The sequence below is a fragment of the Hylobates moloch genome, unplaced genomic scaffold (genome assembly GCF_009828535.3).
Source record: "Hylobates moloch isolate HMO894 unplaced genomic scaffold, HMol_V3 SCAFFOLD_7, whole genome shotgun sequence".
Classification (NCBI taxonomy): domain Eukaryota; kingdom Metazoa; phylum Chordata; class Mammalia; order Primates; family Hylobatidae; genus Hylobates; species Hylobates moloch.
Window position 1 is genome coordinate 48,557,708 of NW_026652282.1, and position 19,031 is coordinate 48,576,738.

Here is a 19,031-nt window from a genome sequence, read left to right on the forward strand (position 1 = left end):
TTATTAGGGTTAGGATAATCTAATAAGCATGAGGTAATGGCTGATGCAAGGAAAAGACTGATTAATCCAGAATGGCTGATAATTTTTCAAAAAGGGAAACAAAGCTGGCAATAAGGGGAATGGTTAGCAGGAAAGCAAATAATTGAAGACAGCAACAGATGTAGGTTTGTTGGGAGTGTGAGGCTCCCAGAAGAAATAGGTGGAGAGGGCAATGGGCATGGTGGGGCTCTCACCCGGATGGGGATGATGTGGCTGGGGCAGGGGATGACAGGAAGGCCCCTGTCCATGAGTAGCTGGCGCATGTGCTTGACATTGCGCTGGTGGGCTCGCCTCAGGGCTTGGCCCTCCTCTCCCTTGAGCAGCCGCACAGATTCTAGAGCTCCAGAGAGCACCATGGGGGGCAGAGAAGTGGTAAAGATGAAGCCTGCAGCATAGGAGCGCACCATGTCCACCAAGTCACGGGTGCTGGCAATGTAGCCGCCCACACAGCCAAAGGCCTTGCCTGGAGACAGAAAGGAAGAAGATATACACACATCCCATAATCAGTCCCAGAGGAACAGGATCATGTGCCAGATAACACAAGGGGATGCACCAGAAGTTGGGGCTCCAGGCTGTCTTCCCAGGCCTCTGCTCATCTGTCCATGACGAGGCAGTCAGAGCTGATAATTCTGCTGCTTTGAGATAGGACTTTCAAGTCTTGCCATATGCAATGACTAGATAGGCAGGAGCTGGGTGGGGACCTTTAGCTGGATAGGGTCAGGAGTGGAGCTAAGATGAAGCTTGGGGCTAGGATTGGGGAGGGGTTTAGAAACACAGCTCTTCACATACTCAAGTTGAATCTAACTATTTGGTCTAGTTCAGGTCTTTTCAAAAAACTACCAGACTTTCTCATCAACTCTGCAGTGGGATGCGAGTGGAGAGAGGGAGTCCAGGATGGCAGCAGCCTGGGGCTGTGAATTCTGTCCAAACAACCCCTATAGCTTTGGGGAGGAGGGAGAAAAGAATTTTGTAGGGGCGTCCTCTCTGGAGGGTATTTAAGAAGGCCCAAAGCATTCACTTACCAAGAGTTCCAGAGATGATGTCAATCTTATGCATAATTCCATCACGCTCCCCAATCCCAGCGCCCCGGGACCCATACAGTCCTACAGCATGGACCTCATCCACGAAGGTCAGAGCCCCATACTGGTGGGACACATCACACAATTCCTCGAGGGGACAGATGGCACCTGAGCAAAGCCAAGGGATAGAGGTAGGACATCATAACCCTTCCCCAGCTCCATCTCCAGTGTGGAATTTCCCATCCATGCCTACTTTGGGTTGGAAAAAGGTGTTGTAGAGAAGAAGGAGGATGTGCGCCTTCATTTAGTACTATTACAAACCTCTGTGTATGGATCGATTGCCTGTATCTCATCCCTGCTTTCTCTCTCTCTCTTTCTCTCTCTCTCTCTCTCTCTCTCTCTCTGTGTGTGTGTGTGTGTGTGTGTGTACGTGTGTGTGGGCATGTGTGTGTGTTCCCCAGCCTGGGATCAAGGCTTGACTCTTTGTCTTTCTATTTTTACTTCATTCTGACAATGTCTATTTTCCTGTTTCTGCTGTGTTCAGCCTAGCATCATTTCAATGGGAGAGATTCAGCCTAAGGATCAACAGTTTGGGCAGAGTTTGCACCCCAAAAATAGGTAAATAAAGAACTATTTATTTGCAAATGTAATGAGGTAGAATGGTACCAACATAGTTTCCACTAGAGAAATAATGAATTTGAATAGTCTCAGTGGTAGAAATATACAAAAAGGATAGGATAGTTTTACTTTATTGCTAGTGTTAGAAATGTGGGAGTGGGCATAATAGTAAGTTCCTTACATATATTAACTCATTTAATTTGCATACCTATTTAATTATTATCACTTACATTTTGTAAATAAGCAACTGAGAACTGAGACACAGAGCAATTAAGAAGCTTGCCCAAGCTAGTAAATGGTCATGCTAGGATTTGAACATGGATAGTCTGGTTTTAGAGCCTGTGTGTATAGTCATTACATGCCACTTAAGATACCTAAATCAGGGAATACTATGGACTCTTTTGTTTCAGTTGGAAAAGAGACAAACTGAAATGAGTTGAGGACCTCTTCCCTCAAATAAATCCATAAGAGGATGCCTAAAACACATGATTTCTACACAACAGGGCCAGCAACAGAAAGCTCTGGACATTGTTTCAATTGAGCAAAGAAAGGAGGTAGGAGTGTGAAGATCATTTATTTCTACTAAAGCATAATAACTAGAATGGTTTCTATCATCTCTAATTCTTACAACCAGATATTTTACCTTTGGGAAAATTGAGGCTTAGACAGTTAAAGAGTTACCCATGGTCATAGCCAGTAACTGTCAAAGGTGGGATTTGAACCCAGGTCTCTCTGACTTGAAAACCTGTTTTGACCCCAATGCTTCATACTTGGACCTTGAAAAAATCCTAGGCAATGGTTTTTGAAATTTCCTTCATTAAAACCAAACACTGGGATTATTGATTTACATATCATTTCTAACAAGAGAAGTGTTACTCGAGGAATTGGAGTTATATGTGTTAGGGTGCAGATACTCACTTTAGCACCAACTTGCTGAGCCACTCAAGATAAATTGGATGCCAACTCTGAACTTTAGTTTCTTTACCTATAAGATGAATGTAATAGCTGCCTCCATTCTTTGGCATTTACTAGCTGTGTGACTTTGGACAAATTACTCTTATGTCTCAGTTTCCTCATGTAAAAAATCAAAATAATAATAACACCTATCTCATAGAATTGTTCAGAAAATTAAGTGAATTAATACATGTAAAATACAAATAATTTTGCTTGGCACATAATAAACACTATAAATATTAGCTGTTATAATGTTATCATCATCATCATCATCATCATGATCATCATGGTTTTCATGAGACCAACACTAGTAAACATACACTCACTCATATACATACCATCCATGGAGTGGACAGTCTCAAAGGCCACAATTTTGGGTATCTTAGGGTTGGACTTCTCTAGAAGTTTCTTTAGGTGGTCAGGGTCATTGTGCCTAAAGACAAACTTGGCTGCTCCACTGTTACGGATACCTTGGATCATGGAAGCATGGTTGCCTGCGTCTGAGTAAATCTCGCACCCTGAGGAAGCAGATGCATAATCCTTAAGCTTCTGTCCCAGTACTCCCACTTCAACCTTCAGGTTTGACCTGGCAAAGAAAAGGGCCAACCCTTTCTTCCCTTTGAAGACCTTGCTCTGCTTCTTCCTTCTCTGGGAACCTTTGTGACACTTCTTTCTCCCTTGGAAGGACTTCACTGTTCCCAAATTCTGACCCCTACATCCTTCCCTCCAGTCATTTGTATCCCTGGTCTAGCCTCTGTCTGCCTTGGGGTGGAAGAACATTTAATTTCCCAAGAAGCTTCAGAGTTTTTTGAGGACAGGATCTATTTTCCTTCTCCCCGATATATAAGATCAAGACTTGGAAAAGGGATTACCCCAGGGAATGCTTGTTGACTTGGACTGATGCTAGATTGTTCCTAGTCTAGATGAAATTCCATCCGTTCCAGGTAGCATCCATCTGCTTGTGGTTACAGGGATGGATATTTATCAGGCTTTTACTGTTGGAGTCATAAGCTCATGGCATGTCAGAGCTGGCAGGGCTGTTAGTGATAATGGGATTCATCCCCTTTACTATACAAGTGAGAAAGCTAAGGTCCAGAAAGATTTGAAGAATGCAGGGCTTTTTACTGGGCATTCCTGGTGGGGCAGGTGGGCATGTGAAATTGGTAGAGGGAGTTGATTCCTGGACCTCCCCAACCCCTGCCACCAACTGCACTGCCATCAAGGAACTGTGGCCTTTTTATAAGATTAAGGGATAACTTCCACCTGAGAAAATGAGTTATGGCTTTCTGGAGAACATGGCTTGAAAGACAAGCAGACCGGGAGTTGCATGGGAGCAAAAACATCTTATTATCTCTCTGTCTCTGGTGTCCAGTATAAGAGTAAGCACATAGTAGATGCTAAGTAAACATTTATTAAATGAATGGATAAGTAAACTGATGACTGATTTATAAGTAAGTGAATGAGTATATGAATGAATGTATCACTGAATGAAATAGTGAGAGGAGGGGTGCAAAAAGGTGAGACCGAAGAGATACATAGAAGCCAGATTAATGAGAACTTTAAAAGCTGTGATAAGAAATTTGGATTTGGTCCTGGGGGAATGGGGGTCCACCAAAGGGTTTTGACCAGGGCTGGAGGTGGGGTGACAAAAGTAGTTTTGAATTAAAAAAAATTCTGACTGCTGTAAAGAATAGATTATCAGAGGACAAAGGTAAAATTTTCTTTAAAAAATGATGTTGGATCAGGCTAGGATGCTGGCAGTAGAGATGGAAAGAAGTTTAATTCTAATGGTTGAGGAGGGGATGGACTAAAAACCGCTTAAAGATGTTGAGTTTAGTTGGGGCTTATGGGTGGACTCAAAAAAAGCTTCTGAGAAGTGGTGGTAATATTTTTGCTGTGCTGAAGAATCAGCAGGAGGTGAGGAAGTAGATAGTAAGAGTGGAGACTTCTCTCAAGCAGTTTGCCTGTTATAGGGAGGAAAGAGGGCAGTAGCTAGAGAGTGATGAGGGGTTGAGGCAATTTTTTTTAATAAGATACAAGAGACTTGAAAACATGTTTAAAGAGAGGGAGAGGCTGAAGATACAGGAGAGGAGGAGAGAGCCAATAGGTCAAGATTCCTAAGGTGGTAGAGGGGAATGGGGCACAGAGCAACAGTGGAAGGATTAGTCACAAGAAAAAGGATACTTCTTCCACTATGACAGAAGAGAAGGAGTGAGGAGAGGACATTTGAAGATGCTTATGAGTTTGTACGTGCTTTGTGGCTGGGAGTCAAGGACATTGCTGTCTGGTATCTTCTATTTTGAATGTAGTAGAACATGAAGTCGTCTGCTGAGGGAGAGGGGGAGGAGGGGGTGCGGGAAGGCTGAGGATAATGGTGGTTTGGCAAAACTGCCCCATAAACTTCGAGAACTGACCAGGGACATGGCATTGTCAGAGACCATGGAGAACCCAGTAGAGGTTAAGACTGTGAATTTTTAGTGACTCCTGTCTGAGCAACTGTATGAGCCCAGAATTGATATAGTGAAGATGGAGAGTTGTATTCATTCTGGATTGGGCCTTGGCGGAAGGACAACAAGGCGTATGAGGTGAGGACATTATAGACTAGAGAGTAGGAGACTGGCAATATGGGAACCAGTGTACAAGTGAAGGGATTGGCTTTAGGCAGAAGGAGAGATATGCCTTCCGTTGTAAAAGGAAAGAATGAGGCAAGGCTAGATTAACAATTAGATAAGTTTGTAGGTTTGGTGGCAATAAATAAGGATTCTCTGTCTGGGGCTTCTGTTTTTATTGTGAAGTAAGATGTGAGGTTGTTTGCTAAGTGTGAATGAGAAGGTAGTCAGAGGTTTTAGAAGAGGAGAAAAAGTTTGAAAAAGCTCCTGTGGAGACATAAAATAACTATGTATGTGTGTTAAGAGCTCAGCTGAGTTGGGAGGTGATGAATTTATAGTGTTTCCCTTCTGTGAGGTGGGGTAATGCTCCCCGGTAATGGTCCTCTCTACGTGCAGAAGGAGAGAAAGCAGAGGGATATAATTATCCAGTGATGAGGATATGCGAGGTGGATAAGAAGGAAGAACAGGGAGTGAGGGAACTCCAAATACAGGGAAGGAGTGATGGAACCAGTGAAACTGGATGCTGTATTGCAGGATACCAGCCCTGAACAAAGCTCAGGCCTCAGGCTTACCTGGCAGGATCTTGGCCAAGGTGAAGAGAGTAGAGTCATTGGCCACAAAGCAGGAGGAGAACAGCAGGGCTGAGTCCTTCTGGTGCAGCTCGGCCAGCTCCTGCTCAAGCTCCACGTGAAACTTACTGGTGCCTGAGATGTTGCGGGTGCCACCAGCTCCAGCACCATGACGCTGCAGGGTCTCCCTGGCAAGGAGAAAACAGGAGAAGAGGAGAAAAAAAAAACTCTCGTCAGGCATCGAGGAACCGGGTAGGTTTCCCTTCCTTGATGGGAGTCAATGTTGAGTTAGTGATCCTATATAAACTGTGTCCTATGAGACAAAGTAGAGGGAAGGATGGGGAGGATAGGGAGACATGTGCCTTCCTTCTAGGACTGGAGGTACTCAGGGAGAGAGGGAGAAGCTAGGTTGAGCTTGAGTAGTTTGGAAGACCTAGAGGAAGTCACACTCCATCTCTGGCAATACTAATTCTGCAGCTAGATTAAAAACTCAGGCAGAGTGGGCCTTGCTTGGTCTCCCATCCTTTCCCTCCATAGCATTGGACACTGAAAAGTTTGGGAAACATGGTGTGTTGACTTATTTCATATTCAAGGAATAGATATGGTGGAGGAACTTGGACAAAAGAAGTGGTGGTAGAACCCAGGTTTCCACTGCCAGCTCTGCCTTATTTTTTCCATGTGTGGCTTTTCATCTCCTCTGGCCACTGCTGATGGCTGAGAGCCTACTACTCACTGTGTGGCTTGCAAGACCTGAGGGTGTCGGCTCATGCCCAGGTAATCATTACTACACCAGACGGACACATCCTTTGAGGCCACAGATGACTCAGAGAAATGTTGGGCAAAGGGATATGCATCAGCCCAGCGGTTCACAGTCTTGAACACACGGTAGGTGTGATCCTGTTTCTTCTCCATGATCTTGTCCCTGAAAAACTGGTCATAACTGAAGACATAGTTTCCTGCAGGAGCAGATATGAGGATGAAAAGAATTCATTTTAAGTCGCTCCCTGGCTAGTCTGTATTTTACCCATGTTGCTGATTTTGAGTTCTCCAACTCTTTTTCCACATATTCATTTATTTGCTCAGTCACTGACTTATGGACCACATTAACGCTCTACTACTTCATTCAGCCGTCCTTTTGCTTACTCATTCACTCATTCACTCAGTAGTTCATTCACACATTCATTTAGACTTTCTTATGGCCTCCTCTCTCTTCCCGGGTTGGTGTGGCAGCCTCCTTACTAGAATCATTACTTTCAGTCTCACTGGAAGGAGTATCAACAGATCTTGTTTCTAGCAATCTCTTTGCCACTTCCTAGCTGTGTGGCCTTGAACAAGTCATGAATCTTCTTTCTTACTTTAAATTTCTTTATTTGTAGAATGAGGCTAATAATACTTTCCTTGGAGAGTTGTGAGCATCTGACAGCCAACAACATGTAATATATTCAAACTAATAAATGGCACATGGTAATAGTAGTATTATTACTGCTATAGTATTAGTAGTCATAATAATACTAATAAAGATAGCTAATATTCAATTATATTATTATAGCTAACATTTAATGAATGCCTAATACATGTAAGTTCTTTCCTAGGAACTTTATAAATATTTAATTTATTCCGCACAACAATGCTCCATGGACAGTTCTATTAGTATCTCCATTTTACAGATGAGGGAACTGGGGCATTAAGTGTTAGGCAACTTGACCAGGGTCATGCAGCAAGTAAGTGTTCATCGAGTAAGTAACTCAGAGCCCACTTCTTTAACCATTACCACTACAAAATGGGGTAACTTTATTTCTAGGATAAATTGAAATAACGTTTGCCAAAGGGCTTGTTAAACTCTAGAACTCTTTACATGAGACAGAAATCATGTTGCAGACAGCAATTTATATGGCTGCTGGAGGTGCAAATTGGTAACATCCTTGCTGCAGAGATGTTTGGAAATATATATCAAAAGTTTTTAAAATGCACATACTGACATATCTAGAGAAATATTTGCAGCATACTTAACAGATACATGATTGATACTCAGAATTTATTATATAATCTCTGAAAAATTAACATGAAAAATTTAAACCCAGTAGAAAAATGGGCATAGAGTATGAACAGACAATTCAATAAATGTAGAAAAAGATTCTTAATCAGGAAAAATAAAACTTAGAAAACAAAATTTCACCTATCAATTGATAAAGATTTAAAGTTTGATAATATCAAGGGCTGGTAAGGGTATGAGACTATGGATACCCTCCTTGATAACTGGTACAGCCATATTGGAGCGCTAATTGACAATATTTATTAATATCAAAAATGTACACATCCTTACATCCCAAGAATTTCCACCACTGAGTGTCTATCCTGGAGAAACACTTGCCTGTGTACACAAGGAGATACATTCAAGGATGTTTGTTGCACCACTGTTTGTAATAGAAAAAATTGGAAGCAACCAAATAGAGGAGTAGCCAAATAATCACTATTATATTTATACTACAAAATATTTTGAAGCATGGAAAAATAAGGTAGATACATATGTGTTAAAGTAGAAGCATCTCCACAGTATATTGTTGAGTGAAAAAAAGGCACAGAGTAAAATATATAGCAATATATTATTAGGTAAAAATAAAAATTGAAAAAAGTAATACTATACATTTTCTTTGAGTACGTTTGTATGTATGTAAAACCAACCTAAAATTTAAACTGAGAGAATACAAAAAATTGGAAACAACAACTTAAATTATAGATGCTTGATTAACTGAATGATATTGAATCCATACTATACCCATGACATATTTTTAAATGAACAAAACAGCATAACAAACTCCAGGTAAAATAAGATCACACTTCTAACAAAAGTGTGGGTGGGGTGAAGAGAGCAGAGAGAGAGAGAGATCGTGTGTTTGTGTGTGTGTGTGTGTGTGTGTGTAGCCATAGAAAAATATCTGGGAGAAAATATAACAAAAACTTAATGGTGGAACTCTGCATGACTTAAATTTCCCTCCTTATACTTTCCTGTATATGTTGAAAAACATTTTACCATGAATCATATTCCTTTTACATTAGAAAATAATGTAAATGTCATTATGAAAAGGAATATAAACACATATAAGAATGGGGAAAAGGTGCTCTATGAAGGGTGAAAGTTTTTGAGGGAAGCATGGAGAAGAAATAATGGGAGTAAGCCTAATATTTAATGAAGCCTCATTAGAAACACTTCCATAAATGTAATTTTACTTTCTTTTCATGGTAACCTATTGAGGTAGGTATTAAATGCCACCGAAGGAAAGTGTCTTACTTGCCAAAACACCTAGATCCAGCAAGTGCCAGCTTTAAATTTTAAACTCAAATTTCCTTTGGTTCCAAGGCCCTTCTGTACTGTTTCCCCTACTATGACAGAGGCCCTTTCAGAATGCCTTCCCTATTATGATCCCCTTTTTTTTCACCTCAGCAAACTCACCAGGCATATTGTTCTGAATCAGGTGTGTGACCTTCCCAGAGATCTGCTCCTGCTCCTGGGGACTGGAAAATGGCTTCCTTAGGCTGGCTGAGACCAGGGAGCTAGGCAGATCTGAGATGGAATGTGAGATTCATTGGCCATGAAGAGAATGGGGGAAAAAGAAAGCATGTGTTGTCGTCTTTAAGCTCAATGCAACATATGAAAATTCCAGTTTATAAGGTAAGGGCAGCTTCTACAGCAAGAAGAAATCTTCTCCAAGGTGAGCTTCTATTTATCCCCCTGAATGGAGACTATTACATTGTTAGGAAACCTCCTATAAGGTGAATCATACTTCTCTCCACTAGGATTTTCCCTTGGGTCAGGTAACTGGGGCAACCACCCTGGGCCCTGCATTTAGAAAGTAGATGCGTGATAATGTACCTTACTCTTCTTTTCTAAACATCGTTAAATTTCAATTTTGAAGTTTTTGTCCTTAATGATATCCCAAAGGGTCCTATGAAAGATGTCAACAGTGTGGCCATATCTCAAGGGTGATTATCTTGGGTGGTCTGCACTAATAAAGTTGACCTGGGGATCTGCACCCTGGTTAAAGGAGGTACCTACTCCCAGCTCTTTCTCTTTCATGCAAATCCATATTCTCATAGGGTGGTCTTGCTGAAATGTGGGACCCCAGCCTGTTGGGATCAATTTAGCCACCTGAAAAAGAGGAGTCAAAATTCTAGAGGGCTCATCTTAGAATAATGACTAAAAGTTTCAGGAGCCCGTACATGTGTGTTTGTCAGGAATGGTGTGCTTCAGCATACAGCCTAAACTGTTGCCTAACATGGCTCCCCTGGAAAGACTGGACTTCTCATCATGGGATGTGTACTGGCTGCTTTTGTATTAGCCTTGCTCAGGACTGTGATGTAGTGGGTTCAAGCATTAGGAGTAAAGGTTGCCTAAGGTGGAACTTGACTCCAACCTGTCTTGAAAGCCTTCACATCCTCCTGGACTTCTGGGGCTGCCTTCTGCACAATCTTGCTCTTCCCATCCTGGAGTTCTGACAGCATGAAGGGACAGTGGCCCTTGGCCCAAGATGGAGAATCTATGCAAAGGTAAGAGAGTAATTTGGGGTGCATTTCTAGTCATAAGTTCAGCTCAACAATAATTACTGAGATCTAATGTACCCCTAAAGCCCTATCTCAGGCTATTGTAGAGACACAGAGATAGATGAGTCTGGTCCCTGTGCTAGGGGAGCTCCTAAGCTGGTGGGAATGGCATACACTGAAGACACACTGTGAACAGTGCTGGGATAGGAGAAGTACATGGGCTACAGAAGCCCAGAAGAGGGAGGGGAAATGAGCCAGAATTGGAATTAGACAGTTTGGAGGTCTAAGCAGGCTTTGCAGAGGAGATGATGGCCAAGCTTAGTGTCAAATGAGAAGTATGAGATTCTCCAGTACAGGGTCTAGGAGAGGGTAATCTGACAGGAGCAAAGGCACAAACTCTTGACAGAATAGTTGATTTAGGCAATTTTAAGTAGTTTCAGCATGTCTGGAGTATAGTGTGTGAGGCACATGACAGTGAGACTTTTTCTTTTCTTTTCTTTTCTTTGACAGATTCTCACTCTGTCGCCCAGGCTGGAGTGCAGTGGCATGATCTTGGCTCACTGCAACCTCCACCTCCTGGGTTCAAGCAATTCTCTGCCTCAGCCTCCCAAGCAGCTGCGATTACAGGCGCCCACCACCATGCCCGGCTATTTTTTTTATTTTTAGTAGATGCGGGATTTCATTATCTTGGCCAGGGTGGTCTTGAACTCCTGACCTCGTGATCCACTCGCCTCGGCCTCTCAAAGTGCTGGGATTACAGGCATGAGCCACTGCACCTGGCCAAGAATGAGACTCTTTCTAGAGAACTTGGCAGAAGACAGATCCTGGGTATATTTTGGGGCCAGTTCATGCTATCTTGACACTTTTCACATGAACCATCCTAATTATTAGGCAAAGATGTCCAGTATGACTTGGAACTTTTACCCCAGGACCCTAACATTCTCCCCTTTTGCTAGCAGCCTCTTCTTACCTCCTCCAGCCTTTGTTGCCTTAAGGTGGATTTGAGAACAGTTTGGTCCTTGGGTAGCCAGGATGGGACAGCGTCCAATACCAAACAGGAACTGGTGAGTCTTAACCACCTTGCCTAGGAGGCTTGTGGGGCCCCGGGCAAGCACTGGGCAGCACTGTAGCAGCATGGCTGCAGTCACCATCTTGAGCCCGAAGTCCTGCAGAAGACATGGAAGAGATGAGATTCCATCATGAGGGCCTGGCAAAAAAGCCAAGCCTTTGATCCTCGTCTTCAGCTTCCCACCCAAAACTTGCTGCCTCTGAGATGCTCTTATTGCCCTTCCAGGGAAAGAACTTCTTTCCCAATGTTAACATGTACCGATAAAACATCAGAGAGGAAGAAATAGGAAACTGACTACTGGGCAAAGGGGTGAAGGAAAGAGTTCTAACTGGAGGTCAGAAAGCCTGGATTCTGACTCACATTCTGGCACTGACGACCTCTGTGATGTGTTTTTGTGTGGCAGGATGAGAACTGCCAAACCACTAACCCTTTGATCAATATTTAAGGCCAAGAATCTTTCTAAGAATGTTGGTCTTAGCCAAGTGAAGATTCAGCCTGCTAATGCAAACATATGTCATTGAGCAGAGCTCCTGAGGCTTGGCCCAGGGTGTTTCCTAAGCAGGATCAGCCAGAGAGGGAGAAGGAGCTTGAGGTCACATGTATCAGTTTAAGGAAATCAAGGGAATAGGAAGGAAGGGTAGGCCCTAGGTCCTACAGAATGTGTGCCACCAGCCTGATATTATGCTGTCTTTGAATTTGCTCCTGTCTCTTGGATAAGCACAGATATAGGAAGAGGTGAAAGCAAGTCCCAGTGGGGCTGGAAAACAAGGGACAAAGACATAGTCTATGGGTTAGTGAAACAGGCAGAGGCCAAGACAGAGAAGAGAAAGGGGGCAAAGAGATCAGAAAAAGAGAAAGCAAATGACACATAGGCACTCAATAAATATTTGTTGGATTTTGGGGTAAATTGATGAATGAACAGAGTCTGAAATTGAGGAAGGAGAAGGGACTAGGAGAAAGGCCAGAAGAAAAGAAAATTTAGGAAAGATAAAAGGAGGAAAGTAGAGACAGAACAAAGATGTGGTGGTGGTGGTAGAGTTAAAAGAACAGAAATTGAGGGAGAAAAAGAGATCAAAGGTAGAGGGAAAGGGAGCAGGGTAGAGATGAAAACAGATTGAGTTGAGAGAGAGAAAATGAAAAAAGAAAAAGGGGGTGGGGATAGTGCACACAGGGATAAAGGCAGAGACAGACAGACCAAGGGACACGAAAGGGACATGAGGAGAGATCAATGAGTCTAGAGGATTATACAAAGATTCACAAAAGTGAGAGCAGGAGTGGAGAGGATCCAGCAGGGGTAGAGGGTCAGTCAGACACAAAGATAAAAAAATGCTGCCAGAAATTGCAAAAGGCTAAGTGAGTTTAGGGAAGAGAATCATGGCCCTAATTGAGGGAGATGAGAGAGAGACCAAGGGACAGAGAGAAGAGAGTAGAGAAAATGACAAGATCAAAGGATAGAGACAGAGAGGTGACTAAAGTAGGGGGATGAGAGTTAAGAGGGGTGAGAGCTGAGAGACACCAAGAGAAAGACAGCTAGAGAGAGCAAGAAGGAGAGACAGATGTAAAGAAAAAGGGCAAATTGGAAAGACGGAGTCAAAAAGTGAGACAAGATAAGGGACAGTACAATGGGAGAGACATGGGAGAATGTGAGAAGACTAAAGCCCTGACACTGTGAAGAAAGTTACTGAGTAGAATCTACTAGCACCCTCAGCCTTATGTTCTGAGGGACAGGTCAGCTCATGGCCCTGCCCTCATATGGCAACCGCCTTCATCTCCCTCCCTTCCTGATCTCATAGAACAAGCACCCTCCCCCTACCTCACAAAACAACCTCTTTTTCTTGTTCCATTCCAGAGCAACCTCTCCCCCTCTCATGGGCTGTCACAGCAGCCTGGGTTGGTATGTGGGGCCAAGGCATGTGGGCCCTGAAATTGGAAAAGACAGAAGGGTTGTTGGAGGGACTACATGAAACAATCCAAGTTAAGCCTTTAGGGTAGTGTTTGGCACATAGTAAATCTTCAATAAATGTTAGCTTTTCTTATTAAAATTCCAGCTCTCCAATTTCACTGTTGGATGTTCTTGTACAAATCACTTCCCCTCTCTGGATCTTGGCCTTCATCAGCTGTCAAACATGAGGTAATTATGGCCACTTCACGTGGTAGGTAAGGAATTGGATCCAGTGCCTACCTCATATCTGGAGATATGTGTTTCCCTTCCCCTGCCTGCTTGTGAAAGCTAAAGCACTTGGGGCTGAGCCTGCAGACCACAGATAAAGTTGCCAGAGTTTATCACCATTGGGGTCTGACCACTCCCCAAGCTGAGACCAGGGCGTGGGAGAGAAGAGGCGCCCCTTCCTGGAATCACGTCTGAGCATCTGGCTAGAGCTGGCCCTGGCTGTTGGTGGTAAGAAGTGGATGGCCCAGAAGTGCAGGTAAGGCAGATGACAAGGCTCCAGGCTCCTGTAAACTCCCCCAACATCAATACTGGCAACAATAATGCCAACAACATTGGGGTATGTAGTGGGAAGGAAAGCCCCCAATATTGGAGGCAAAGTCCAGTCCTGCCTTGGAATGGTGGAGAAGACCTACCTCCTGTATATAAAAACAGAAGAAATTAAACACACATCATTACTAGGGGGCTTTTGGCCATGATATTCTCAGGGTCCTGGGAAAATATAGACCACTTCTTGGAATTTGTTGAATTCTCAAGTTCTTTCAAGCTCCTGTTCTCATTTCTCTTGTTCTGTTACTCCTTTCCTGAAATTTGCTCTGCCTCACTCTGCCTGGCCATCATTATACCCATGACCTTGTAGTCTAGTTACCATGGGCTCTGTTTCTATTTCATCTCATTACCTACCAAGAGACTAGAGTGAATAAAATTGAATCAAGGAAGCATTTTAGTCAATTTAGGGTATAAAGAGCATAGGCTCTAGAGCCAAACTACTTGGGTTTGAATCCTGGCTCCGCCACTCACTAGCTTTGGGACCTTAGAAAAGTCACTTCCCTGCTGTACATCTTATATCTGGAAAATGTTGGTAATAACAAAGACAATCTGCATCACAGGAATGTTGTGAAGATTCAGTAAGATAATCCATGTAAAGCATTTAGCAGAGTACCTATCCCAGAGTAAACAGTAAAAAAGTGTTAGCTATTATATTTAATTGATAGACTTTATTATTTTTATTTTCTCCATTTCCCATGTAGAAAAAATGAAGGTACAGCCAAGGGAAGTCACATGAATATACCAGGCTGGGTTTGGGAAGCTAGAGAATTGATTCTTGTCCCAATACTGTTACAATTTATAGTGTGAACTTGGGCTCTGTAATTCCCCTCTCTTGGCTTCGGTTTCTCCACTGACATCGGACTAGATAATTTCATAGATTCCACCTAGTTCTGATAGTCAAACACTTACAGAGCCCTGTGTGCCAGGCCGTGTTCTCATGTCAACCCTGTGATGATAGGGAAACTGAATCCCAAAAAGATTAAGTAACCTGTCTAGATCAGAAAGCTAGTACATAGGAGAAGCAGGATTTGAACCTAGGCAATCTGTTTCCAGAGATTCCTAACTTAACCACTATGGATCTGTGATTCAACTATTACTACCTTTTTTTCTTGACTGAGGGCCTGACTCTAGACATTTATCTCCTCTGCTGCACTAACATAGGCCTCTTTCCAGGTCATATGCCATTTGTCACCAATGCCTTACCAAAGGAACAGATCTGTAACTACAGTGGAATTTCAGGTACTGTTGAATATTCATTTACTGTACCATTTAATAACTTATGCACCTAATGTGTGGTAATGCTTGCCAGGCATCTTCTTAAAACAATACTTTTAACCAAAGAGATGATGGTGAAATTTCAGACCAAGTAACAGATCATACTGAAAGGTTTTCCCTATGACTTTAAAATCCTCTCTCTTGTCAGCACCCTATCTGTACTCCCAGAGGTCAAAAGGGCCAACTGCAACTCTACCCCAGCAGAGAGCCAGAAAACACTCATTGCAGCATTCATTGTCCCCCACCCCCCACCCCTTTTGTGGCCTGCTTTGCAAAAGTCAATTAGGTCTGGAAGGGAAGTGGTAATTTCTCTTCAGGAGTTGGAAACATCAGGCCTTACTTCTCTTCCTAGTACCGCTTTCCCACCATGGAAGAATCATACAGAACTTTAGATAACTGTAATCAGAGAATCAGAAATTCTTAGAAACAGGAAAATTTAGAAGATGACAAAATCAAAACTAGAAAGGGTGGTGGAAATTAACAGGCCAAGCCGTTTCTTCAGAGGGTGAATGACTTGCCTAGGGTCTCACAGTGAATTAGGATGAGAATAGAAATCTGTTTACTTTCTGTATAGTGACACTACATTCCTCTTCCACTTTCTTCACTTATTTCTGCTAATTATTCATCTCTCAATTCCCCAAATCTCTCCTTACCCAATTCATCATTCCCATCACCCCCACATCCTCTTAGTTTCCCTCCCTAGCTCTTCCCCCCACTCCTAGGCTCCCCATGGGCTCTGACCCACTGAGCTCTGCTGTCAGTCCAGCAGGTAGAGGGAGTCAAAGGGAGAGAGGAATGGGGAATTGCAGGAAGAAATATTAAGGCATCGTTCTTGATAGAGAGGAAGAGAGAGACAGAAACACAGAGACAGAGAGATACAAAGCCGAGGAAAGAGACAAAAAGGGGGAGAGAAAGAAATTTAGAGAAAAAGATAGTTAGAATTCAGAGGAGGGAAAAATAAGAGAAAGCAAGAGTGTCAGAGAATGATGAAATGAAATGAATGATCTTGAAAACTAACAAAAGAAAGTAACAAAGGGAAAAAGAGAAGAAAGCTGAAAATGAGGAAAGACAGAAAGAGACATGGGAGGTAAAAAGAAAATGAAAAAGAGACAGATTCTAAGAAACAAAGGAAAAAGTCAGATCTACTCAGACCAGAGAGTCAGTGTGTACAGCCCTGAGAGACCAGCTGGCAGACCAGAGAGAGGGTGCCAGGCTGAAAGCAGCTCTTACCTGTTGCCCTGCACTGAGGACGAACGAACGACGGGTGGGTACTGTGGGTTAGGACCTGACATTTATCCCTTCTCCTCTGACTCAGCCCCACCCACCCTGCCTTCTGCTGGCCTGGCCCTGCAAGTCCCTTCCTTGCTAGAGATAAAACCCAAAGTAGCGCCTCCCTCTAGTGTACCCCCTCCCCCAGCTCTGGCTCTTCCCTATTTTCTTCTCTCTATAGGACAGTGTCTCTATAGTGTCTCTATAGGACATATAGCCCAAATTAGCTCATTTGGACTTTGGAATCAGACCATCCACATAGAGCTGGGGTACCTTGAACAAAACCACCTCTCTGACTATAGATCTTCTCAACTATAAAAGGAGGGCAATAAAACCCAGAAGTGACTGTAGCACAAGTTGGGAGGGCTCTGGAGTCAGACCTAGAATATGGTGTTGTGCTTATGAGCTCTAACAGTCAGCTTCCACAGACTAGATCCCCGGTTGTTGTAACAATTTGGTAATACATGAATTAATTACATGAATTAATTTAGCCACGTAAGGACCTTAAAAGATAGGTACTATCATCCCTGTGTTACAGATGAAGAAACTGAGGCTCAGAGAGGTGAGGTAACTTGCTGATAATTACCCAACTAGAAAGTACAGAGCCCGCCTATGAACCTAGGCAATCTAGTTACAGAACCCACACTCTTCTCTTCCTCTCATAATATACTATTAAAAATGTGAAGTTCTCTGTCTTATCTTTTCTATTACCTTCTCTTCTCTTTTTCATTTTCTTTCCCTTTTGTCACTCTCTTTTTCCCCTTCCCTTATCAATCCTAAGGCATCAGGACCATGTTATAACCAGACAATTTCATCTTTAGAGCAGATTGTCATCATTAATATTATATTTACATAAATAAGACCATAGTCTACATATTGATCTGCAATTTCTTTTTTTTTCATTCAACCATATGCCAATATACCATGGAGGTTACAAAATCTGAATGCACTATAATTTATTTAAACACTCCCTTATTGATATGAATTTAGGTTATTCCCAAGGATTTTCCCCCCTCCATTATGATTAATGTTGCAATAAACATCTTTTGGCATTTGTGAGAGCATTTTTTTAGAGGGTGGCATCCTAAAATATAAGCATTCCTGGATCTAAAGGTAATAGACATTTAAAAATTTTGATACTGCCAATTTGCCCTATACATGTATTATACACCCTTCCCCACCCAGTGGTGTATAAGAGTAAATGTGTATCTATTTTCTCACAAACTCACCAATACCATTTGTTATTTTCAATTTTTAAAATATTTGTTAATCTTATAGGCACTAAAAATGGTATATCAGTGTTGCTTTGATTTGCTTTTCATTATTAATGAGATTGGTGTCTTTTCATATGTTTCTTTATCATTTGTCTATTTCTCTTCCGAGTGGTCTACTTTTTGCCCATTTTGGGGGTGGGTTGGCAGTAAAATATAGTGGACTAAAAGCATGCACTCTGGAGTCAGACTCACCCAAGTCACCAAGTCACCAAAACACCTTAGCTATTTGGTTCACTTATCTCCAGATCTCTCATATATAAAATGGGACAGTCATAGAACCTACCCTATTGGATTATTGTGAGGATGAGATGAGAAGAACTTTGAATAATATGAATATTAACTCCTTTTCTGTGATATTTGCTGCTTCATCTGGATTAATTTATTAATTCAACAAATGTTTATTGAGTGCCTATAGCATGTCAGGTGTGGTGCTAGGTACTGGAGATGCAGTGGCATGTAAATTGGAGAGTATGGTTATAGCATGGTGTACTTAACCATTTTTAAAACTAAAGATTAACTCCAGTTCTTCTAGAAGGTATTTCAAATGCAGCTGCAATAACCTTGACCTCCAAATTTTTAGCTGGCTAACCATTTGTCACTTTGAAAATTGAGCTCAAAGGTCATCACTTCTGGGAGGCCCTTTTAAACCCCCACACTGGATCTTGTTCCCTCTTCTGGGCCCCCACATCTTCTCTCGCAGAATGTATCACACAGTACTACTGGCACCTTGTCTTATGTCTTCCTCCCACATCAGACCTTGAGCAACTTGCTGACAGGAATCTGGAACCATTGACTAGAGGGGCCGTCAGAAATGCCTGTTGCATTCAGATGCATTTCCTCTGTTCTTTCTACTCTGTTCTGCCTGTACCCAGAAAAGGAACTGAAAGAATAAAATCTACTGAGGTTAACAAACCTCTGAGGTGATGTAGAGAAGAACTCGAAGTGCCCTAATGGAGGAAAGTGTCTGGGACTTCCCAGGTCATTGGGAAGGATACTTAGGTGGTGCCTCTCTGTACTATTCCTGGTCCAGCTGAGCCCGTGAGTGTAGGTGGCTGTGGTTGTGCCTGATATCTCCTCTCCTTTAGAGGAAAATGTCTCATTTTCTCTTTGGGTGGTGGTTGTGTGATTCTCACCTTTTTATGAGGCATTATAGCCTGGAGGGGGAAATAAATTTCAGTCCCATATGCTCATGTAGCATGTCCTCAGGAAACACTTTCCTGGCCCTTCTCTACGTAGTCCCCTCTCTCTCTCTCTCTGCGTTGATTTGTTCTGTGTCTTGGCTGACTTCCTACCTGTGTGG

At 42.6% G+C, this 19,031-nt stretch overlaps 1 protein-coding gene across 1 annotated transcript in view; it reads right to left on the reverse strand.

Annotated features, from left to right (window-relative positions):
• Nucleotides 1-16,460, reverse strand: part of ALAS2 (5'-aminolevulinate synthase 2) — a 21,901-nt gene extending 5,441 nt beyond the window's left edge. Inside the window, exons 1-9 of the mRNA XM_032757022.2 lie at nt 16,419-16,460; nt 11,318-11,513; nt 10,221-10,343; nt 9,260-9,370; nt 6,542-6,764; nt 5,812-5,996; nt 2,969-3,148; nt 1,062-1,226; nt 234-502 (exon numbers count right to left, since the gene is read on the reverse strand). Coding sequence (XP_032612913.1) covers nt 234-502; nt 1,062-1,226; nt 2,969-3,148; nt 5,812-5,996; nt 6,542-6,764; nt 9,260-9,370; nt 10,221-10,343; nt 11,318-11,498 — 1,437 coding nt within the window. The 5' untranslated portion in view covers nt 11,499-11,513; nt 16,419-16,460. The remainder of the gene's footprint in view (nt 1-233; nt 503-1,061; nt 1,227-2,968; nt 3,149-5,811; nt 5,997-6,541; nt 6,765-9,259; nt 9,371-10,220; nt 10,344-11,317; nt 11,514-16,418) is intronic.
• Between the last annotated feature and the right edge of the window lie 2,571 nt (nt 16,461-19,031).